Source organism: Thermobia domestica, unplaced genomic scaffold (assembly GCF_964235325.1).
Source record: "Thermobia domestica unplaced genomic scaffold, izTheDome1.hap1.1 HAP1_SCAFFOLD_656, whole genome shotgun sequence".
NCBI lineage: Eukaryota > Metazoa > Arthropoda > Insecta > Zygentoma > Lepismatidae > Thermobia > Thermobia domestica.
This window is the reverse complement of record NW_027656366.1, coordinates 1-23,553: the sequence shown is the minus strand read 5'-3', so window position 1 is coordinate 23,553 and position 23,553 is coordinate 1. Positions and strand designations below refer to the sequence as shown.

General features: G+C 37.0%; 1 protein-coding gene across 1 annotated transcript in view; it reads left to right on the top strand.

Moving 5' to 3' along the window:
• The window catches only part of LOC145677143 (laminin subunit alpha-1-like), a gene marked incomplete at its 3' end in the record, with an annotated part of 56,308 nt that extends 45,795 nt beyond the window's left edge, over nt 1–10,513 (top strand). Inside the window, exons 10-12 of the mRNA XM_081747788.1 lie at nt 592–785; nt 2,465–2,571; nt 10,336–10,513. Coding sequence (XP_081603914.1) covers nt 592–785; nt 2,465–2,571; nt 10,336–10,513 — 479 coding nt within the window. The remainder of the gene's footprint in view (nt 1–591; nt 786–2,464; nt 2,572–10,335) is intronic.
• Between the last annotated feature and the right edge of the window lie 13,040 nt (nt 10,514–23,553).

Here is a 23,553-nt window from a genome sequence, read left to right as displayed (position 1 = left end):
TAAATTTTTAAAAAATAATATGGTGACCGCGAAGACTCGTGAAGCCTGGGCTCTACACAAATCATAGAATAGTTTTACCTCGCGTATGATGCATCGGAAGAATTCGATAGATTCATGAAGCTGCCTTCCTAATGTACACTTGCGAAAATGTGAAACAACAGAAGCGCACCAACAATGTTGCCAAACTTAAAAAAAAAACATGACGAACGAGCTACAAAGAAACAGCACTTAAAGAACTATAACACGAACACTAACAATTATTCGAATTAAACGGTAACAACAATAATAGCAAAAATATAAAACAAGGACAACAACAATAAACAAAACGAAACTTAGCGGCAATCCGACAACACTGTACTCTCAGGAGATGTTTTCCGTATAGCACGAGAGACGACACTGGTAAAATTTCATGGATGAGGTAGACGATCGGGACACACCCTCGTGTTCTATTGGCTGGTGAAATTAGTATATCTAGGTTAAGCTTCATGACTCCGTGCGATCACTATAATCTAATATACTGTGTCTACAATGATTACATATAATGCTGATTCTTACTAATGTTCTGTTCTTCCTATGTATTTATTTGATCAGATGTTCCGATGGGTTCTTTGGGAATCCCCTTCAAATTGGATCCACCTGCCAACCATGCGACTGCCAAAGTGGACATGGTGTGTGCGACAGATTGACAGGCCGTTGCCTAAGTTGTCCTGGCAACACTGAAGGATGGAAATGTGAAAGATGCAAACATGCTCACTATGGAGATCCCATGAGAGCAGATTGTCACCGTAAGTATTGATCTTGAGTTCTGTAAATATGTAGTTTTGGGAGTGTATATTCTACTAGACGGTTGGTAATTTTTGTGTTCGTTCTTGAGCACAAATGGGACTACATTAGACAGTACTTCATTGTTTCACAATAATAACAATTATTTTCTTTCCTTCTTGTTGTTTTACCACATCAAGTAGAAGCTATGGGGGGCCAATCCTGGTAACCGAGTATCCCCCCATTCAAGCTACATAGAAATCGGCACCGCTGGCAGGGGCACGGTCCGTTTAGGTATTAAAGTAAAATAATATTGAATTCTTCAAATATCTTCCTTTATTAATATATAAAAGAGCATATATCTGTCTCTTTCTCTCTGTGTGTGTGTGTGTGTACCATATGATTTCGACATAAAAAGAAGTCTAGAGCCACGAAATTTTGTGACAGGTTGATATACACCGGATCCAATCGCGTATGAAGCCTTTTTTCGATTTTCGACTCGATTTAGAATGGGGGAATCACACGTTCTGGGGGTTAAAACAGAATACTATCACAGAAGCCCCTAAATTTAGACAACCCACGCTAGTCTAATATTTTACAGGTTGCATACTCTTTAGTGCGTGCGAAGAATGATACTTCTGCTAATAACGACTGAAACAGTAGATGCCAATAAACCATTTTATCATCATTACATTTTATTTCTCAAGTGTAATTTTGACATTAAATACATTTTTCTTTTGTTTCTCGGAATGCTGAAGAATTTCGTAAATTTTCCAAGCGCTTTTAGTAAAAAAAAAAAAAAAAAAATTAAACTGCATATAAAAAAAAATTATACAACGAATGAAATTTCTAGTAACAACTATAATGAATGGTAATTAAGTCATGTTCTGAGAATGAAAATTACGAGTAATCTTTAATATGTGGCAAGGGTGCCTGTATAGGGGAACGGGTCGAGTGCGAGTTCACTTAGTTTTTGACAGTTAAGTATGAATAGCTAATTATACATATACTACTCTAGTGTAGGTTGAGAATTTATTCAATGTTCCCATTGCTGAATCTGAAATCGCTATTGGGGTTCCCCGAGCTGACAAATGCTGAAAAAAAGGCATCTCTTTACTTCAAGGCAATACTCACTAGATGGCAACATGAGTGATTCAATGATGCTGTCCCTTTAAGTTAAGGAGTTGCTATCTTGAATCTCCATACCTCTTTGCTTCGTTGAAGCTTGCAAGGTGCCTACTCTTTACATAGTATATGAGCAATTAGAACAATTCTATTCTCTGCTGTATCCATTGCATTTTTATTTATTTACTTAGCACAAAGAACGACATTTTCTGCATATTTTCCGTAGAAATTTCATGAAAATTTCATAAGTTTCTTTTAATATTCTTAGCAACGAACTAGACAAAATGACAAGCAACTACATTTGTAGATAGAACCTAACCTTAGGACTCGTACCTGAGACAATCTCGAAGAAATTGTTGATTATTTTTGAGTTGTATTCAGCCCTCCCTGACTGAGATAAACTTTAAATTAATGCAGACAATGTATGTGAGAAATGAAGTGCTTCAGTACAACAGTGCTTCAAAATAAACAAGATTAGTATACATCATAAAAAATGTTTAGAGAAAGCTATGCTGTAGTAAATATTTTCTTTTTAGTGTCTTTTTAGTTACTATTATTTGTTCTCTTTTCTATGCAGCATGCGCCTGCGATCCTAATGGTTCCGAAGACGAATTATGTGACACCGACACAGGGCAGTGTAGATGCCGAGATAAATTCACAGGCAGAGCCTGTGATCGATGTGAGGTAAGTACTTAAAACTTCTGTAATTTTGATTAATTGATAGATTGTGGGTTAATGGGCATGTAGGCTATTTGTTCCCGTCATGATTGATTTCCGTAATTTTGCTACTTGATTTTATTTTTACGTGGGTTGTCGTTAACAGAAGTAGACTGAAACTTGAGATATCTTAGACTTATATTTTACAGATCATAACTGTCACGATCATATTTTGAAGAATGACCTTAACTAACGTATTTTACCACTAAGTAGTAAGCATGTGCATGTCGCGAATAACATCCCCTATTTATGAAAAATTTTATTCTTTCTCTTGTTTTAAGTAGGAAATATTCTGAAGGGTTGTCGCGACACTTTTTTTTTCGTTATGTTATAATCTTCATCATATTGTTATTGTTAATGTATTTGTATTATGTTGTAATTATTACTGTGTTGCCATTGTTCTTAATGGTCATAATAATGATAATCATTTACTGGAATATTCATTGAACTACGAGGAGTGATCCGAAAGTAAGGTTACCAAATATGCACTGAAACGTGTATATATTATTTCATGCAACCAATAGAACCAACCAGTGGCGTAGCACACTTTTGCGGGCCTCCCCGCAAAGTATGAAGAAGGGGCCCTAGTTGTAAAGCCTATAGAAGTCAGGTTTAGGTTCTACTTCTTTAAATCTTTATTCATTGCAAGACTTCGGGGCCCCCTATACCTCGAGGCCTCCCCGCACTGCGGGGGTTGCGGGGGCAGCTGCTACGCCACTGGAACCAACAGATACAGACGTGTTCAAATTATTAGACTCACGCTCGAAAAATGCAAAATTGATGTAGGAGTCCTAATTTCAGAGTTCTAGAACATTTAATTTAATGGTTAAACCACCAATATAGGGCCCTTCATTTGTTTACTGTACAGTTGAAGTGGTGATATCACCGTTGAACAGCAGATGGTATTAGTGGGAGTGGAAATTGTGAAAGTGGTGTTTCAGTTGTACCTAGGTAAATAGTTACTGTGGTTCCTATCAGCAAGTTACAGTCTGAAGTGTTGTGGTTGCTCTCGTAAGAAGTTAACGACATTCAAAGCGTTCAACAGTTCGAATGGGCCAGTTTAAAATGATGACTTGTTTCGTGTATCAATCTTTTATTCTGTGTAGTCCTGTAATTGCAGCATAATGGGAAAAGCAAAATACCTCTCACCGCGTAAAATGAAAGTTAACAAAATACTTCTGGTGGAAATAAGATATACACGGCAATACATTGCTAATAGAGTTGGAATAGAACAAAAATCTGTGAGTAGAATCTCTATTGAAATAAACAAGAGCCAAAATAGGGTTAAGAAGTGTGGGCGAAAACCAAAGCTATCGCTAAAAGGTATTAGGAAACTAAAAAGATTGGCTATGGAAAACAGAAGTTCAACTTTTAATAGACTAAGCATAAAAATGGCTGACGTGAGTATGGCGCAAAGATTTGGCCTGAAAGTGTTCGAATGATTCTTTGTACACGGTCGAAAAAGGAAACAAAAATTAGAGTCTACTCCGCCTAGCAAAGAAGCGCCTCGAATGGGCACGAGGCCTAGAATATTGGACTTCTGACGATTGGAAAATAATGTGTTTCAGTGATGAATCATGTATTTTTGTGTCTGATGAATGTTCACAATATGTGCGACGTTGACCTGGGAGGAATTCAAGTTGGAATGTCTTTAATAAACCGTGAAGCATTCTACTTCAGTCATGGTCTAGGGTGTGATCTCTGTCTTCGGGCCTGGAAGACTGTATATAGTGAAGAGGACAATGAAGCACGACCAATACCTACAAGTTCTTGAACAAGAACTGCTTTTCCAGACTGCACTCTGGTTTGATGACGTACAATTCATCTTTATGCATGATGGAGCCCCATGCTACCGGGCCAAAGCTGTGGCAAAATTCTTCGAGGACAACGAAATTAGTATTTTTCCGTGGCTAGGCACTAGTCCTGATATGAACCCGGTTGAAAACTTAGGGGGCTTCATGAAAGAAAAGCTAGATAAGAAGCACATTAGAACCAAACTTCAATTGATCACGGAGATCAACAATTTATGGTATCACGATGCTGAATTGAAGGCAAAATGTGCTAAACTCGTACATAGGATGCCGCAAAGGATAAAAGACTTAATAAAGAATAAGGGACTTCATAAGAAATATTAATTTGTTTCCAATTTGGATATACACACTTTATAGTAATTATATTTCAGTGTTACTTACGCATTTGTTTTATTGGTATTGAAAAGCATATATGCCACACCCACTAGAAATTAGGACAGAGTTACAAAGTAGTAATTTGGACTAAGTTCGAATGTATTTTCTCAGGTAATATTGTAAGAACAGTAAATATTCACAAACTGAATGTTGAGTCTAATAATTTGAACACGTCTGTAGTACATACATTAGGTTATTTTTCGACATAGTCTCCATATTGGTTGAGGTACTTGTCGCATGGTAGAATGAATTTGAAGATTCCCTCCTGATGAAAATCCTGTCCTTGCGTGTTCAGCTACGTTGTCACAAAGTGTTTCACCTCCTCGTCTGAAGCGAAGCGACCGCCTCGTAGGTGCTCCTTCAAGTGCACAAACAGGTGAAAGTCGCTTGGAGTGAGATCCGGGCTTAGGGAGGGCTGTCGATGATATCCCAGCGAAACTGCTTCAAGAGCGTGGTGATCTTCTGGACTGTATGCAGGCGTTCGTTATCGTGAAGGAAGATGATACCCTCAGTGAGAAGTCCTAACTGTTTCCTCCTGATTGCTTCCAGCAATTGTGTCAAGGTCTCACAGTATCGGTCAACGGTCATTGTGCGCCCTCTTTCCAAAAGTTCCACAAGTATGACACCGGCGCTGCCCCAAATCACTGTGACAATCACCTTGTCGGCAGTGGCGTCACCCTAACCTTCTTAATCTTTGGAGAGGAGGGGTGTTTTCACTCCTTTGATAACCATTTACTGTTGGGGGATAAATGAGTGATCCATATTTCTTCACCCGTGACAATGCGTTGAAGAAAACAGTTGCCTTCCGTGGAGAACCGTACCAAAAGTAGCAGACATTTCCCCATGTGCTTCTCCTTGTGTTCGTTGAACAGATTGCGCAGTACCCACAGGGACAAACTTTACGGTACTGCAAAATATCGTGCACAGTATGACGAACATTTCCGAACGACATTCCTAATTCTGTCATTAGATGTTTTAACGTGATCCTCCTGTTGTCCTGAATCAGCTCCAACACACGAACTGTGTCCAAATCTATTGATACCGTGCTGAGTTGGCCACTGTGCTCCTCGTCGGTGACATTTTCTCTACCATCTGCAAACTTTCGACACTCTTCTGCGACATGCTTACAGGACATTAGTCTCTCCGTAAACCTCTACCAGCTGCCGTAGATCTCAGCCAAGGTTACATGTTTTGCCCACAGAAATCGAATAACTAAGCGGACTTCTTCGTGAGATCAGTTTTCCAAACGAATCGCCATATGTGTTTACATACAAGTAGCGTCGTAGGTGACAGGTGGTAACACTGCAAAGTTTCGAACTCCATGTATTAAAATTACCACACACTCCTCATTCCCCTATAAAGGACGTAACCCCAGAAATATCGGTCTTGTAACTTTAGTTTCTGATCTACCCTCGTATGTACGTTTTCAAAGATCGTAAGGAACACATTTGTCCCATTCCGTGTGGGCACTCTGTCTAGAAACGAACCCTTTCCCAGAAATAAATAATGAAGAAATGCAGAGATTTGGTTGTGTCGCTTTCCGAGCTGACGCCAACTAGTAGGACTTAATATTCCACTTTATATCGTTTTTCCAAGCTGGCGAATAGTTCTATGCATTTGAAAACTTTTCCCAACCTCGCATGTTCGAGCATTATTTACAGCTTCAATGTTCATCTTAATAGAGCAAGAAGGTTGTGTATAGAGACAAGCGGTTGTTTTGAATCGATTCAGCGTCTTGAAGAAACTACCTTCACTAGCACCTCTTTTCTAAAACTAAAAGAAGTAGAAATCAACTACTACTTAGAGTTTCAGTGTTGATCTCCAAGGAGCAACAACGTTCATATATAGAGACAAGCAGTTGTTTGGAATCGATTCAGCGTCTGAAGAAACTACCTTCACTAGCACCTCTTTTCTAAAACTAAAAGAAGTAGCAACAACGTTCATATATAGAGACAAGCGGTTGTTTGGAATCGATTCAGCGTCTGAAGAACCTACTTTCATTAGCACCTCTTTTCTAAAACTAAAAGAAGTAGAAATCAACTACTACTTAGAGTTTCAGTGTTGATCTCCAAGGAGCAACAACGTGCATATATAGAGACAAGCAGTTGTTTGGAATCGATTCAGCGTCTGAAGAAACTACCTTCACTAGCACCTCTTTTCTAAAACTAAAAGAAGTAGCAACAACGTTCATATATAGAGACAAGCGGTTGTTTGGAATCGATTCAGCGTCTGAAGAACCTATTTTCATTAGCACCTCTTTTCTAAAACTAAAAGAAGTAGAAATCAACTACTACTTAGAGTTTCAGTGTTGATCTCCAAGGAGCAACAACGTGCATATATAGAGAGAAGCAGTTGTTTGGAATCGATTCAGCGTCTGAAGAAACTACCTTCACTAGCACCTCTTTTCTAAAACTAAAAGAAGTAGCAACAACGTTCATATATAGAGACAAGCGGTTGTTTGGAATCGATTCAGCGTCTGAAGAACCTACTTTCACTAGCACTTCTTTTCTAAAACTAAAAGAAGCAGAAATCAACTACTACTTAGAGTTTCAGTGTTGATCTCCATAGAGCAAGAATGGTAAGGATAGCAAGGTAAAATTATTGGAGTCGATTGAATATTCTAGAATAGATCCCCATCTCATTAGTAATCTATTCAAACCAGAAGTGTTTGAAATTTACCATTTCCGGTTTTAATGTTAAGAGACATTCTTCTGATGATAGTGACAAGGAATTCTAAAATTAGTCCAGTGTCTCAAGAAAAGATATCATATCAATTCGTAACAATGTACTAAAACCGGCAGTACTGGAATTTGAGTAGGTCTTCCGGTTTCAATATTGATCTTTATAGAGCAGAATCTGTAAGAGAGATTAAAAAAGGCTTTTTCAAAATAAATAGAGCATCCCTAGAAGAAGTTTCACTTCGACATTTATCTCTGTTTGTCTAAAGAATAGATTTAATCGAAGCGTAATTGTTCTACTGAAATCAAAATTAGTAAGAAAATGAAACTTCCGATTTGATTAGATTTAATTTTGAGTTTAGCGTCCCTTTCAACAGTGAGGCTATATGAGATATGGATCTACAGTTTAACGTGGGATTCGGAACACATGAGCTTCTGTCGGATCGAACCCAGGTCTCGCACGCCAAAATATAACTTTCGATCTCAATATTGATTCCTATATAGCAATAATTGTAAGATATAAAAGAAACTGTTTTTGATATTGATTCGGTGTCAGATGAGCAGATTCCATCTTTCATATTATCCTTCTATTGCAGCAAGAAATTATAATATGTTTCAATATTGAATTTGCATAGCTTGGAAGTCCACCGTAGTTTCATAATTATGAAACGAATTTTTTTTTTTCACGTCCGTGAAAAGCTAAACCAGTGATTTCATAAGTCGCTGGTACAATTATTATTGCTCATGAATCGCTTAATGCACTAAACGAAGTTGTATCAAATTGCAGAATTCAAAATTTTGTGCGTGGTTATTTAATTGAAATCGCCCTGGAAGTCGCATCACAAAACAGTCGGTAACTTCTAATACGCACAGATAACGTGGCCAAAAACGAACATACCGAATGCTTCTGGGTTGTATACTCGCTCGAAACGGTGTAAAATAAAAACTTTCTTAAGCCATCCTTACCATTAGTTTTCCCTCAGTCATCAGTCAATTATTGGAATGGTATCTTAATATATAGATCCTTTCCGCTTCTTTCCCGGATTGTGTGCTCGCCAAGGGATGTCACCTTTCGACATGATGGACTTAGGCTATAAGTGTCAGAACACCCAATAAATGTTAATCCATTAACTTACTAAAGAACAAACAAACTAAAAAAAAACAAACAAAAAGATTTAGACGGAGAAGCTCCAATTACAGCAATATCATCCTGGTTGCATTAATTCTTTACAGATTCTTTTCTGAAGATTGTCTGGCTATTGAGGCATAACTGCGTAACATTATGTTACATATGTTCACCTCACGTAGTAACCTCATGAGATATGCTATTGAAAAAGTGTCAAGTGCAGAGACATAAAGTTGTTGTAGATTGACAGGTATATCTTCTAGAAATCACCCTCTCTATGAACATTTTTTTTTTCATTTGGAAACATAGTGCATATGAGAAGATACGCATAACGTTCGAGGTATAATAATTCGGGATTCGATTACTAATGGGTCACTTAGTCGAGAAGACGTTGAAAAAAAGCTTTTCCCAACACTTTTTTTTTAGTTAATCAGTTGGGATGAGATTATATTTATAGGCATATCTAGCATCTATGAGCTAAGCTTGTCACAAATCGGAGGGATGACGTCCCGGTGCGAGTCACTTGGTAATCATAGGGGTGAATACCAGAGGGGTACATTCTTATAAAATGTGAAGCCGCGAATGTTTTCTGGATCCATTCGCCAAAGTTAAGATAATAATATCTATATCTATCTATCTATATATATAAGCTTTTTATAGATAATACGTTTCTCTTCTATAGTAGTAAATGTTGAAACCAGAAATGGTTGATTTCTACACTTCCTATTTAAACAAAGGGTTAACGTAGAAGAAACCTATTTTTGGAATATTGTATCGATTTTAAAAAGCCGCTTCTCGATATATGTTGCTAGGACATAAATTTTGAAACCAAAAGTTCTTGTAAATGTGTAGCACTTCCAGTTTTAGTAGTGTCTCACGAGTAAAAGATAGTAGCTTTTCTTGAGACATTGAATCGATTTCCAAAACAGCTTGACGATATCTATTTCTATTTTCGTTCTATGGCGGTCATCTTTGAAACTGGAAGCGCTTGATTCATACAACTTCCAGTTTCAATAGAGGATTAGCAGAGGTAATGGAATCTATTCTTGTGATGCTGAATCGATTCTCGATATATTTTACAGCTCTTACTCTCATACCTGTCGACAGACGGAAGAACGGACAGCCGGACATAACTGTTCTATAAGACTTCAGATGCTTAAGCATAATATAGTTTGGAAATGGGAAATTTTGTCTTCTCTCTTGTGCTTCTGTTTATATGATCAATCTCTCATTTTTTAAAAGAAATCTTGGAAAACAAGTTTATCATGTAGTTATTTTGTATGGAATGAGTATATATATGGATGGAAGAATTGAAATATTCCATGTAATTTTATGCAGAATGCAAATTAAGTTGCAGAAAGTTGTATGCAACAATGGATGATATTTTAAAAAAATGTGACATAATTGAAACACAAATAACCCTTTCGGTTTGTTCATTTCATGGTACGTCGAAATGTATTTCGGTTCTCCTCACGAAACACACCGAATTAAAACCTGTATTTATATTTGAACCTGATCGGATTCGAAAACATTTTCAGTTCCATTACCATTAATAACGCTAACGCAAAGGCAATCTAATTGGTCGCCTACCAATTTCCAAACTACTTGGGCACGTATTATCGTCAGAGTGGTACTGTATCGCTTTCCTTGTCATATTATAAAGGTTATTGCCTTAAACAGACATATATATGAAACGTTAAAATATTCTTCAAGATGGCTGATGTTATGAAATTCTTCATAGACAGGTTTGGGAAACGTAGCAGCAGACTGTCAGCCTTGTGACTGTGACCCAATGGGCTCCTTAAGTGATCTCTGTAATCCTGTAACAGGCGACTGTGAATGCAAGCCTGGTGTCGGGGGACCTCGTTGTGATAGGTGCCTGGAACAATTCTATAATTTTACGGAAGAAGGCTGTACGAGTGAGTACCATGTTTGCTTTTCTATTTTTATGTTATATTTGTGTGCGGTTATGCATCATAAAGTAATTTACATTTACTGTTTCCATATTACAAGCTATTCAAATCAAAAGAAAAATGCGACTGTGGTAAATCGGTTGCTGGTAAGATTTGCAGCTACATTAGAGAATTTTATGCTTACTGACTCTACTAGCTGGGCGAAAGGACAAAGATGCGCATTGACAAGCAGATTTGTGCTTCCTCTAAACCGCTTAGATCTTTGAAATAAGATTCAAAGTAAGACAAGACCTTCTTTTCGTGATGCAATCGTTTGACCGGTGAAAGTGTATGGTTGTGGGTTGAGTTCGAAAAAAGGAAGCGGTGGTACTACGCTGACTCGATACGATATTTTGAGTTTAAATTAATTCATTTGTTGGTTGATAGGAGGGACTGATCACAAATAAACAGGGAACTAGGATTTAGTCCACCAGAAGTTGACAAGAACTGAAGTTATTGAAGCACGAAGACGTTCTACAAACACTGGCACTAGCGCCACTTCTGCCAAAAGGCGAAGCACGCGTTCGTTCACACATAGATATGGATACCTGGTGATGTGAATTCGAAACTGGCCACATTTGAGAAGCATCAGTAGATTAATTGAGTGATTAATTAATTAGTAGATTAAGTGATTAAGTGAGGACAGTTGTGCAACGTGAACATTCCTATTTTTCGAATCCATGTTTCAGCATGAACAGTTCTCGAACAACAATATCCGATTAAATTTTGCGTGTTATTAAAGAAAACAACTAAGTAAACGTTTAAAGACGTGAAAAAACGTATGGTAAAGCAAGAACTGAATAATAATAAAACAAGAATTTTAGGAATGATCCAAAAAGCGGATTTAAAGATTGCGATCTAGGCCAATAATTAGTTTTTGGATCAGCGGCCACTTTGAACAGTCCCAAAATCGAGTTTTCGTTTGTTTTTTTCTTAAACGGAATAAGCACATTATACTGAGTTAAGTGATAGTTTGGATTTGACTACACTATTTGTAGTTCTCCAGATATAAGGCCTACAAGAAATTTTTTGACTGAAATATAGTTTTTTTTTTTTTTTTAATCTTCGGCCACAAAATTTTTGAACGTTCTCTAAATCGAGTTTTCGTATTTTTTTACGGAATAAGCACATTATACTGAGTTAAGTGATAGTTTTGGTTTGGCCACACTGTATGTAATTCTCCAAATATAAGGCTTACAAGAAAATTTTTAATTGAATGAAATATATTGGACTTTTTGGATGAGGGACCACAAAACTTTTGAACGGCCCCTAAATCGAGATTTCATATTTTTTACGGAATAGGCACATCATACTGAGTTAAGTGATAACTTGGGTTTGGCTACACTATATGTAGTTCTCTAGATAAAAGGCCTATAAGAAAATTTTTGCCTGAAATATATTCGACCTTTTGATCCAGAAAGCGGACCACTGCCGAAGAAAGCTCTAGTGCAAAAGTGTGCACCAAAAGTGATAATGATCACTTTATTAGATTATTACAATATGGTGTATTGTCTCACAATCCCAGCAAGCCAGGTAAATGCAGACTGGTACATCTGTATTTTGAAGCAGTTAATGAAAGATTTCATTCCAAAGAAGAAAAGTGACATCGTGGGATACTGCATCACAACAATGCACGTTTTCAGGTTGCGAACAAAGTACTAGTATTTCTCAACAAGAAGAACATCAAAACGATTCCACATCCTCCTTAAAGTCCAGATCTGCCTCCTAGTGACTTCTTTATTTTACTCAACCTAAAGAGACCCAACATATTTTAAAGAAGATAGTTTTTCAAACTCTATGGCAGCTATGAAAGCTATGTCCAAAAATGGGTCCGAACAGATGTTTACAGCGTGGCTGCAGCACTTGTCCAATTGCATTGCTTTTCTTGATGAATATGTTAAACGTGATTCGATTGCTACAGGACAAAAGTGTGTAGTTTGAAATGACAGCCTTAGTATCAGTCTTTATTGACGTGATGTGATTTGAATTTAGTGTTTTAGCAGCGAGGCTATATGAGACGTGGACCTACAGTTAAACGTGGGATCCGAACCACATAATCTTTCACTGGGAATCGAATCCGTTTAATCTTTATTGAACACTCTTCGTATTCTGGAGTAAAATTCTCGAAGACCCTTTGAAGTGTTGCTATGAGTGAGATATGGTCTTTTATGAGCGCCATTTTGAACCTTTGTGAAGTTTCTTTATTGACAATTGTAGAGTCGGCGTCCGTGTGATTGAGAACAGCTTATAAATAACATTTAAGTACTGTACATTTTCATGCTTTGTAAATATTTCGATCTTGGAACTGAAGCAGGATGTTCACGACGTTGCAGTCAGGAACGAAATATAAAGTATATCTTATTCACGTTAGAACTGAGTAGCGCATCTGTAAATTATAAGATATAAAATGCTTAATTAGCATACCTTCGCTTAAGACAATGACTTAGAGAACTCTTTGGCTAGGACAATAATTCTGATCACTACCTGCTTTACAGCTCTCACTTTAAAATGTTCTTACACACGCATTGTATTAGATGTTACATGTGTAGGAAAGTCGATATATATTTGGTTAGGTCTTCAACAACAACCCTGCAATTATTTTTAATGGAAAATTCATGAGAACTGATTGTAATAACAACCGAAATCAAAGAGTACCGCCAGGAAGTGCATGGACTGTTATTAATCTATGCTTATTACTAACCATCTCATTCGTTGAATTATACAATAATAGTGGGAGATGGAAAGTCACATGAAATGCTAACATACTGTATACGGCAGAATCAGATATTGTCATTCGTAAACCTGTTCCTGTACTGCCTGAAGACATTAGCGGAAATATTATTTTTGATCTGAATGCAGATCAAATTGTTTTGAAGCTGGGAATATTTTCTGGGGTTATTCACCTTTCATTTACAAGGATTTTAATTAGAATATTAAGACTTTTCCTTCCAATTCAAAATAATTCTAGATTTTTTTTAAACTTCAAATATGGAATTTTAAATTTAATTTAATTTGAAATGATTACAACCATAGGAACTGGATTAAAATGTAATAGCGTTATGCAAGACATAATAGGCCTTACGCAGAAACATTTTGATGTATAATTAGCGTCATACTAAAGGCCTGACTATTGCAGTTAACATATGTTAGTCGAACTCTTTAGTATGTTACTAATAACGCGTCAGAACGACTCTGCATAAGGCCCAATATATTCATCTAAACTGCGTGGCCTCACAGCCTACGGAGTATTGTGGCTTTTCAATTGAGCAATGTGTGGTAAGTATATCGATTCCAATCCCGTTATTGGTGGTACTTAGAACAGAGTTCACTATTTAATTCAAATTACTTCAGAATGCCAGGTACAAATCACGACAAATCTTGTGTCCTACCGAGAATCGAACTTAACCCTTCACATGCATGGTATGCATTGTAACATTTCAACTATACGGAATATCGGCATATGTTTATAAGCCAAATTAAACTAAATTTGTTTTAAATCTATAGCTTAATTTCTAACAGCTGCAACAAATGGAATTGTGCAGTACTACACGACACAAATTGAATTGAAGCTGTAGCTATGTATATACAGGGTGTATCAAAAGTCCGGGACCGTAGGCTAACTGCGTTATAAATAAAGGTAAGAAAAATGGAACGAGAAGATAGTTGTTGGAAATAAATACATAGTTATCAGTCTAAAATGGGTATTTTTTTTTCAATCGCGCCAACCGTTTGGGCTCTATATACTAATAAGATCCTCTACTTTAAATCGAAAAGTAACGTTTCCAGTTCAGCGAACTATTTGAACAGAACATAAGGGCGCACAAAAAATGGCACGATGAACGTGCACATTGTTGTGTGAGTGAATCTAAAAAAATTCCCAATAATGTTATATTGCTAGTATGATGAGGACCGAAGGGAACAGCCTGCAGAACTCGCAGCATTACTTTTTCGTTTAACATATGACATCTTACCAGTAAACTCCATTGAAAAACAATCCACAATTTTAAATTGAAAACTACATGTTTCCAATAACTTTATCTTTTTCGGGCCTTTACTTATAATAGAGTTTTGCTTATGATCCAAGACTTTTGATACCCTATATGAGGGCGTATATGGTACACTAAAATTGAGAATGACAACGTTGAAATAAATGCTTGTAGAATAGGATACCTTAAGAGGTAGTGCTTTTTAGTTTCTACTTCTATACAACTCATTATCACAAATTTCTGCTACGTTCACTACGGTTTCCAGTTATCCTCTTCTTATCTTGGCAGACGAATTGTCCGTTTTAACCCGTCTATCAATTGTATCATACCTCTTCTCCCTTGTTTTTCTCCCACTACTTTCAATTATGTTCCCCAGAATATAGTTTCTTCCTGATTTTAATTATCCCCTAATTATGTTCCTTTTTTCCCTTCTATTATTCTCAAGTTCCTCGTTGCACTTGTTTCTCCTCCTGACTCCCATATTTGTTATTTGTTCGCGTTCTATTACATGTAAACAACAACAATAGTAAAAATCCTGACAAAAGACAAAACACTATAGTCTGCCTATCTCTAAGACAAAAAAAGAAAAAGAAAAAGACACAAAAACACTCCAAGTAGTAAGTAGTAATCTAGAGAAAAATAAAACAGTATCCCACGCAGGGGCACACACACGGGGGATCCACCGGGTACGGAACCCCTAAAACTTCTTAACTCAACATACTTTCTCAATAAAACTATTCTTGTTTAACAGGAAAATTGATGTAGAATGAAAATTTAGTCTTACACTTCATCTGTACTCTTTCTTTTATAAAAACAATTTAGTTCTATCATATTTTTTTCTGAAAATATAGTTGAACGTATTTTACGATTACTTAGCGTCTTTTCGGGTGCAGAATAATGCCCATTCAATATTATACAAATGTAGTGGCTTATAGTATTGAATAGGGATGGCCACATTTTTTCGAAAACGAAAAACGAAAATTTTTTCGAATAGCGAAAAACGAAACATTTTTCGAAAAAACGAAAATTTTTTCGAAAAAGCGAAAAACGAAAAATAAAATTTCCGAAAATCGAAAAAGAGATTTTTCGAAAAAGGCCATCCCTAGTATTGAATCCCCCCTCCAAGCTCGGATCCCCCCATAAAAAGTTTCTGTGTGCGCGTCTTATACCACGTTAAGCTGTAGCTTCACGTCTCATATAGCCTCGCTGCTAAAAGGGACGCTAAACCCAAAATCAAATCAAATCAAATATTATCACTAAGATCCAACCCTATGGTTCGTGAGTGAATACGGGCCTGTTCGTGGTTGTAAAGTGTTCAACGATTTACAGCAGCGTAGGAATGTAGTTCTCAGTAGAATCAATACTACTGAATGCTGATACAACGAGAATAGCCCGAACAAGAGAAAGCAACAAGTCACACAACATTGTTAAGATCCTCATCTTTCGCTCTTGTTCTTCATATAATGTCTACGCCCATACACAGATAGGTAATAGAAACGATGCTTGCGCTCCGACAATACTTGTTGGTGCGTGCGTGCGTGTATGTATGTATGAAGAGTGCTACCTCTGGTGGCGCGGCGGACGAATAAATAAGAAGCCCGGGTAGTTTGTTTGGTTCTCGAAGACGAATGAAGACAGGAGGCTATGTGCTTCTGCAGTCAGCCTGACTGTCGCCGCGATGACCATGTATGGCTTAACAATCCCTGATATGGCACTATTGGTTATCACGGTCACAGCGGGCTACTGTAATTAATAGTGACACATCAGATGAATTCTTTGTTCTTTTCTGTTATTTAGATGAGCATGCAAAATCAGTGGAATATATTAGATGTAAATAATGAGCAGTTTGTGCTTCATTCATGTAAGCGAAACAAATATGGAGAATTTAATTAATGAAACGAAAGAAGCTTTAAAGGTGTTTTATATAGTTCAATAGGAGAAACTAATCTTCATTCAAACAACACGGTTTAAGCGTTTTCCGCAGATAATTCAAACTTTATAAACTTTGAGGTCAATGGCTGCAAAAAAAAAAAAAAAAAAAAAAAAAAAAAAAAAAAAAAAGTAGGCTTGTTTATATACGTACACTTTTAAGTCAGTCGTATTTATATCGTAACTAAATTTTTTCTACTTGAAATTGTTATGGTAACTTAATTAAACATATGTCTTGGATCTTGGATGTATACATTATGATTTTTTTTTTCATTAGAAATCAACATCATGTTCATAGAACTTGATAATCGTATTTATATGAGATGCACAGTGGCGTATTTAGGATTTTGTTTCGGGCGCTATGCATAACACGTGAATAAGCACTGTATTTTTCCTTTTGGAGAATTTTTTTTAATGAAGTTGTCCTTCTAACAAATTTGTTTCGGGAGGGGCGGCTTGAGCCCGATCGCCTTCTCCTAAATACACCACTGGATATACAGTATTACTAGCATCCTTTGGGATTATACTATTGACGTCCTCCGAGTAGGATATTCTGAAGGTTGCCACCTTTCCAAATTAAAATGTCGCACGTTTCATGCTTATTGTCACCTTTTCAAAGCAAAATATAGGGATACTTCATGCTGATATTCGGAAGGGGGATGTACCAGTGTTTCTTTTTTCCGTAATCAATATAATTATTTCTATACTGAAGAGCGAATTATATGCATCGTATTGATAAAAAGAAAGTGAGACAATATAAATCATATAGATCCTAAAAAGTATAATATAGAATAAAAATATGACCAATTTGAATAATATGTAGTCTATATACAGGCCTATATGTTACGTACCTAAATACACGCAAAGTAAAAATAAAATAAAATAAAATAAAATAGAAATAATTAACTTCCCCCAATACTTTAAATTGATTTTTATTGTAGGAACAGTACCGTTGTTGTTACTGCTTCAGCCTGCTGCTCTCAGGTCTAATACTGCTCATATTTAAACGTATATTTCTGCCTTGACAAGTCGCTCTTTTCCAATTAAATATTGAACTTTTAGATTTCCTGTTGCTTGCCGCTGTTGTGAAGTTTCCTCTTATTTTGAAAGCTCCGTATAATAATGTAGAAACTAAGTTCCAATAATAATAATAATAATAATAATAATAATAATAATAATAATAATAATAATAATAATAATAATAATAATAATAACCAACTTCATCAATAAAATATGAAAGACCGGATATTTTAAAATCCCGTCAGAGACACATTGGGACACGGGACATTTTGCCCAAAATCGGGACGTATCGCAACCCTATTCCCTGCAGGCTAAATAAGGTAGCTCTTGTGCTGCCAAAATGTCTTGAGCCGTGGCAAAAATGCGAACTAACGCTCACACCCTCACACACCCTCGCGTTGAGCCAATAAGGGTTCAGCTGTTGCTAAGCAAGAGAAAGCGAGTGGAATTCCTTCAGCCGATAGCAGCGCTTGCAACGGAAGACTAGGGATCAAGTCAATGTAGCATAATGATGCGAAGTGAAGATGAGAAAGATTAGAAGGCAAAATATACGAACAAAGTGATAGTTCAACACATTATTTGTTGATATACCCAGGCCCGTATTTAGGTAAGTGCTATTCTTTGCTCGAGCACAGGGCGACAGAATTTAGGGGCGGCAATATTTTGGATTTTTTTAAAGACTCACAATAAAGTAATATTTAAAACTAGCAACCCGAAGAGTCCCGCGCAAGCGCGAGAAAGTAATATTGTGTTTAATTCGCTCTAATTACAGTAATTACGAATTAGCTAGCTTATCTGATTATTTTTAAAAAGTCATCTTCTCCCACCCCAACCCCAGGGGATGAAGATGAACCTGAACATCATGAAACCGTCAACCTGATAACGTCAAACTCAGCGATCTCTTAAACTATGAATTCAACACTTAATATATATGTCGTTTTCGATTACTTTTAAAATCCTGCCCCTCCCAGGGAAGTATAGTATGACCTTGAAGTTGAATTGGATTAAAACTGTCACTATCTCAGCGATCCCAAAAATTATTAATTCAATTCTAATATTGGCCTTTCCCGGAGGCGGAAAATTTAGAGCACATGGACGCATTATATATATATATATATATATATATATATATATATATATATATATATATATATATATATATATATATATATATATATATATATATATATACCTTAAATGCGGGCCTGGATAGAACCTATCCTCAGCGACGTCGAAAAGGGTCCTAATGCGGATAGATCGTCTAGATACTATATATATAGAAGAAATGCCATAAAACTGCTAACTTTATTTTAACTGTTAATTAACATCAACAAAATTCCTACTTTTGTATTAATTAATTAATTAAATACCAGGACAGCTGCTTATTTTACGAGCAAAGAACATTTATAACAATGAGTAAGGGATTGTGCATGAGAAACTTGGGCTGTTTGAGTCAAATTAAGACAAAAACTGCTTCCTGTGCCTTTGACTATGAACTTCTGTTTAGTTTGTAACTAAATAGTTACTTAAACTTAGTAACACTTAAACACACTTAGACATTCTTGAACACTTAAATAGTTAGTTCTCAATTGTTTTCCAATTAAGTACCATAAATATGATTTTCTTAGGCAAAATATAAAGGTAACCAAAAAAGTTCTGTCTCTTTTTGTGGAGGAATGGAGATAAGGCGAAGGTCAGTTGTTGGAATGGGTATATCCAACATACTACCTGGTTGTGGCAGTTCAATTACACCGTGAACTTGCGTAAGGATGAACATGGGACCTCCAAAGAGCGTCATAAGGGCGTGTATGCTGTAAAAGTTCAAACGGGAGTCAAACGCCACTGCAGCGAGGCGGAAGAGATGCTAGGCCTTTGGTGAGGGTGTCATGACTACGTAGACAGTGCAACGGTGATTTAACAAGTTTAAGGGCGGTGGGGAAACACTTGAAGACACATCTCGTGCCGAAAGACGAACACATGTACAGAATGAAGATCTTATGAAGCAATTGAGGCGAACAGTGGCCAGACATGTGATGAACTGGGACAACAATTCAGTGTGAGTGGAGAAACCATTTGGCTGCACCTCCATCAACTAGGGAAGCACTACAAGTTGGATCAATGGATCCCATATAATTTGACTCCCGGCTAGAAGGCAACAGGAGCAAACACCTGTTTCTTTGCTGTCTCGTCTGAGGAAGGAGACCTTTCTGGACAGGATGTTGACATGTGATAAGAAGTGGGTCCTGTACGAAGTTTCACGGCGCCATCATCATTGGTTAACATCCCATAAACCGGTTCCAAAACAGCCGAAACCAGCACTGCGCCAGAAGGTCCTCCTGTGTGTTTGGTGGACTACTCGCGGCATCGTGCATCGTGAACTGCTACCAGGTGGTCAGAGCATCAATGCAAATCTGTACTGTCAGCAGTTGAGCTGTATTCAAGAAAAACTCAAAACTCTGGAGCCAGCACTTCTGAATCGCAAAGGACAACACTAAGCCCCACGTAGTTATGATGACCCGGGACACCACTCTGCGCCTTGGATGGGAAACACTATTTCATCCGCCATACTCCCCGAACATTGCACTGTCCGATTATCACCTGTTCGATTCCTTAGAGGGCGCCAGTTCAAATCCCTAGTAGAGGTACAAAATGCACTTAATACCTTCTTAACATCACGGCCCGCCAAATTCTACGGCGATGGAATCCATGGCCTTCCAGAACGTTGTCAGAAGGTCGTCGATACTGATGGAGACTACTTTTGATTTTCCAGATACATCTTAGGTGACATACCGATGTTCGAAGGTGGTGGGTGAAAATCCGACAGAACTTTCTTGGTTATCTTTATAAGTTACAATACTTCATTTGTTGCCTAGATACAGTATAACGCAGTGAATACAGTAAAGAAGGTGTTAAAGCTAAGAAAATTAAAGTGTACAGGCGGCACTTGCTTATTCGCTTACGTACATATAAAGACTACTTGAATTAAAGAGAGATAGAAAGAAAGAAGAAAAATGGAGATACAAACGAATGATTCTTTAATTGCAAAAACAATTTTAATCTAGGTTAATTTTTTTAGTTCACTTCAAATTGTAATCAATATAGTAACATCTTCTTATACTAGGTTCGATTTCAATTACCTACACTTTTTCACGTAATGTCGTTATCAGTTGAAACGTTTAATTCAAACTACTGTGTATGTTCAGCTTTATTATGTACTATATATGTAGTCATTGTCAAAAATTTGAGCACACTATTGATTTTTCAGATTTTTCCAAACAGAAAACACTGTGTCTATACAAAACCACGTTCATTTTTGACAAAAATTCGTATAAGGAGACGAAAATTCATGGTCTTGCTTAGTGACGAGCGCAAGAGTCTTGGTCTTGCAGTTTTTGCAAGAGTCTTGCATGCAAGACCAAGACCAAGACCAAGAATATCGATGCAAGACCAAGACCAAGACCAAGGGGTGCAAGACCAAAACCAAGACCATACCTGCAAGACCAAGACCAAGACCAAGACTCTTGCACAAGTACCAACGCTACTTGAATTTTTTATATAGAATGTAAAAAAGAAGGAGATGGATTTCGTGGCTTCAGTAAAAATGCTGCTGGAGTGAATGTATTTTCAGTAGTTTATGCATCCCGTGTGAGTCGATTTGCCCCTGTAGCATGTAGCTACAGTATGTCGTTTTATGAATTGGTTGTTCGCGTTTTCTGTAGATATTGCTCGTTTTCAAACCACATAGGTGTCATCTTGCGCCATGTGAGCTTTTTTAGTGGACAAACACTGTGTGTGTGGATTTTCTCGTATTTTTTCTGTTTCTTCCTACTTTCTTCATTCCACCATTTCAGTCATTTCTCATCATTACCATCTCCCTTAGCCTTGATGCATAAACGTGGGAACTTCATTTCATTTCAAAGCATATTAGTGGTGTTCTTCCAAAACTATGGAGAAATGTAGTGTTGAGCATCGGTAATACCGTACACCTTAGGTGTCGACTACATGGGTATGACCTTGGCTCCGAGACTCAAATATCCGTTGGAAATTTTTAACGTGTGCTCATAAAATTAATATCGAAATAACATTGTCATGACATTGACGAAAACTTAGTGCATGTGATCGCAAGTTTGATTTCATGGACGGATGCTTGTACGTTGAATAATTGTTTATTAGTATAACTTTTAGCCTCCTTAGGTATACGGCACATCGAGGATTGAGCGATATAACATTTAACAATAAATGTATATTATAAAATTGAAAGTGACTATTTTTGTGAATACTGATCTATTAAACCACCCAACCGATCTCGATCAAATTTTCAACATAGATGAGGTTTAGGCCTGGGACTATTTTCATCATTTCACTTTGACGGTAAAACTTAGGGGAGGGGAGAAGGGGGAGTTATAAAATAATAAATAAAACAACTCTTGAACCTCTCGTTCTTTTTTTTTTTTTAACATAGAAGAGGTTCAAGCCTGGAATGTTATGTCAGTTCACTTTGATGGAGCAACGTAGGAGTTGTGGTGGTTTTTATCAAATCATTTTGACGGTAGAACTTAGTGGAGGGGAAGGGGATGGAAAATGTATAAAAATAAATAAAATTTAATAACTCTTGAACCACCCGACCAAACTGGATCTCATTTTCAACATAGATAATGATCGGACCTGAGATGGTTTCTGTCATATCACTTTGACGGTGCAGTTTAGAAAAGAGGAAAGATATTTAAAAATGATCGAAAATGATCGATATTAAAATGGAACCTATAGTTTTGCGGGTCGCTGAGCTAAACAGTGGACACTTCCGAAGCTGTTTAAATTCAAATTCAGCCCCGTAACTTGGCGGAGGGAAAGGAAGAGATATAAAAATGATCGTAATTGACGAATATTAGTGCCGAATCCATAGTTTTCGAGGTCGCTGAGTTGAATACTGACGTTTCGATACCGTTTACGACCAAATTCAGCCTCGTAACTTGGGGGAGAGGGAGATACATAATAATGATGAAAAATGATCAAATATTAGTGTAGAATCCATAGTTTTCGGCGTCGCTAAGGTGAACAGTGATACTTCCTATCCCGTTTAAATCCAAATTTAGCCCCGCAACTTGGGGAGAGGGAGGGGAGAGAAATATAAAAATAATCGAAAGTGATCGATTCAAAGAGCGCTTTACTAATAGTAAAAAGTGACTAAGAAGGTTCGACATTCGGTGATCCTCAGCTAGTCTGTTCGTCTTGACGTAGCAATTTTCTGTTTTAATACCTTCCTTCAACTACAGTCTCCTTCGCTGCCTCCCTCTCTTTCCTTCCACAATACTCTCTAGCACGTCACTCATAATACAGTTCCTCCTTAGCCATATCCTAACCAGTTCCTCTTCCTCCTCTTAGCACTATCTAAAATTCTTTTTTCCCCTACTGCTAATATTTCTAACACATTCTCATTTGTTTTACGTTCAACACAGCTAATTCTCTCCTTTTTTTCTACAAGCCCACATTTCAAAAGACTGCAATTTTTTAAATCGATTTTCCGTAATGTCCATGTTTATGCTCCATGGAGTACATATTGGAATCAGTAAAACAAAATCTCAATATTCAATTTGGAAGTTTGTTTAATACAAGGATTAGCTAATCGTGGTTGAAAAGAAACGTCTGACGCCTTTAGAGTGTAAAACTAATTTTGCAGTTCATGGTATTTCAATAATCTGTGCCGTCTTGATTTTCTTTCAAGCGTCTCAGGGGTAGCCATCCCAGTTTGGGAACCAGTGGAGTGTTGGATCTGTTAAAAAATATAAACAGATTACGAAACGTTGTGATTTAGGCATTATAAGCAGTGAAGCGTGAGCACCCATTAAAAAAAATAAAGGTCATCAACTGTGTTGTGCACTATCATCATACCTACACGAAGTTAAACTATATTAAATTTCGAAACATACATTGTATTTCTGTTACTATTGGCGCATTGTAGAGTTTATTATCCCTTATATCCATAGCAAAATTTACCTATGAAAGGCTTGAAATTTCTTAAATGCAAGACTTGCAAGACTCTTGCATGCAAGACCAAGACCAAGACCAAGACTG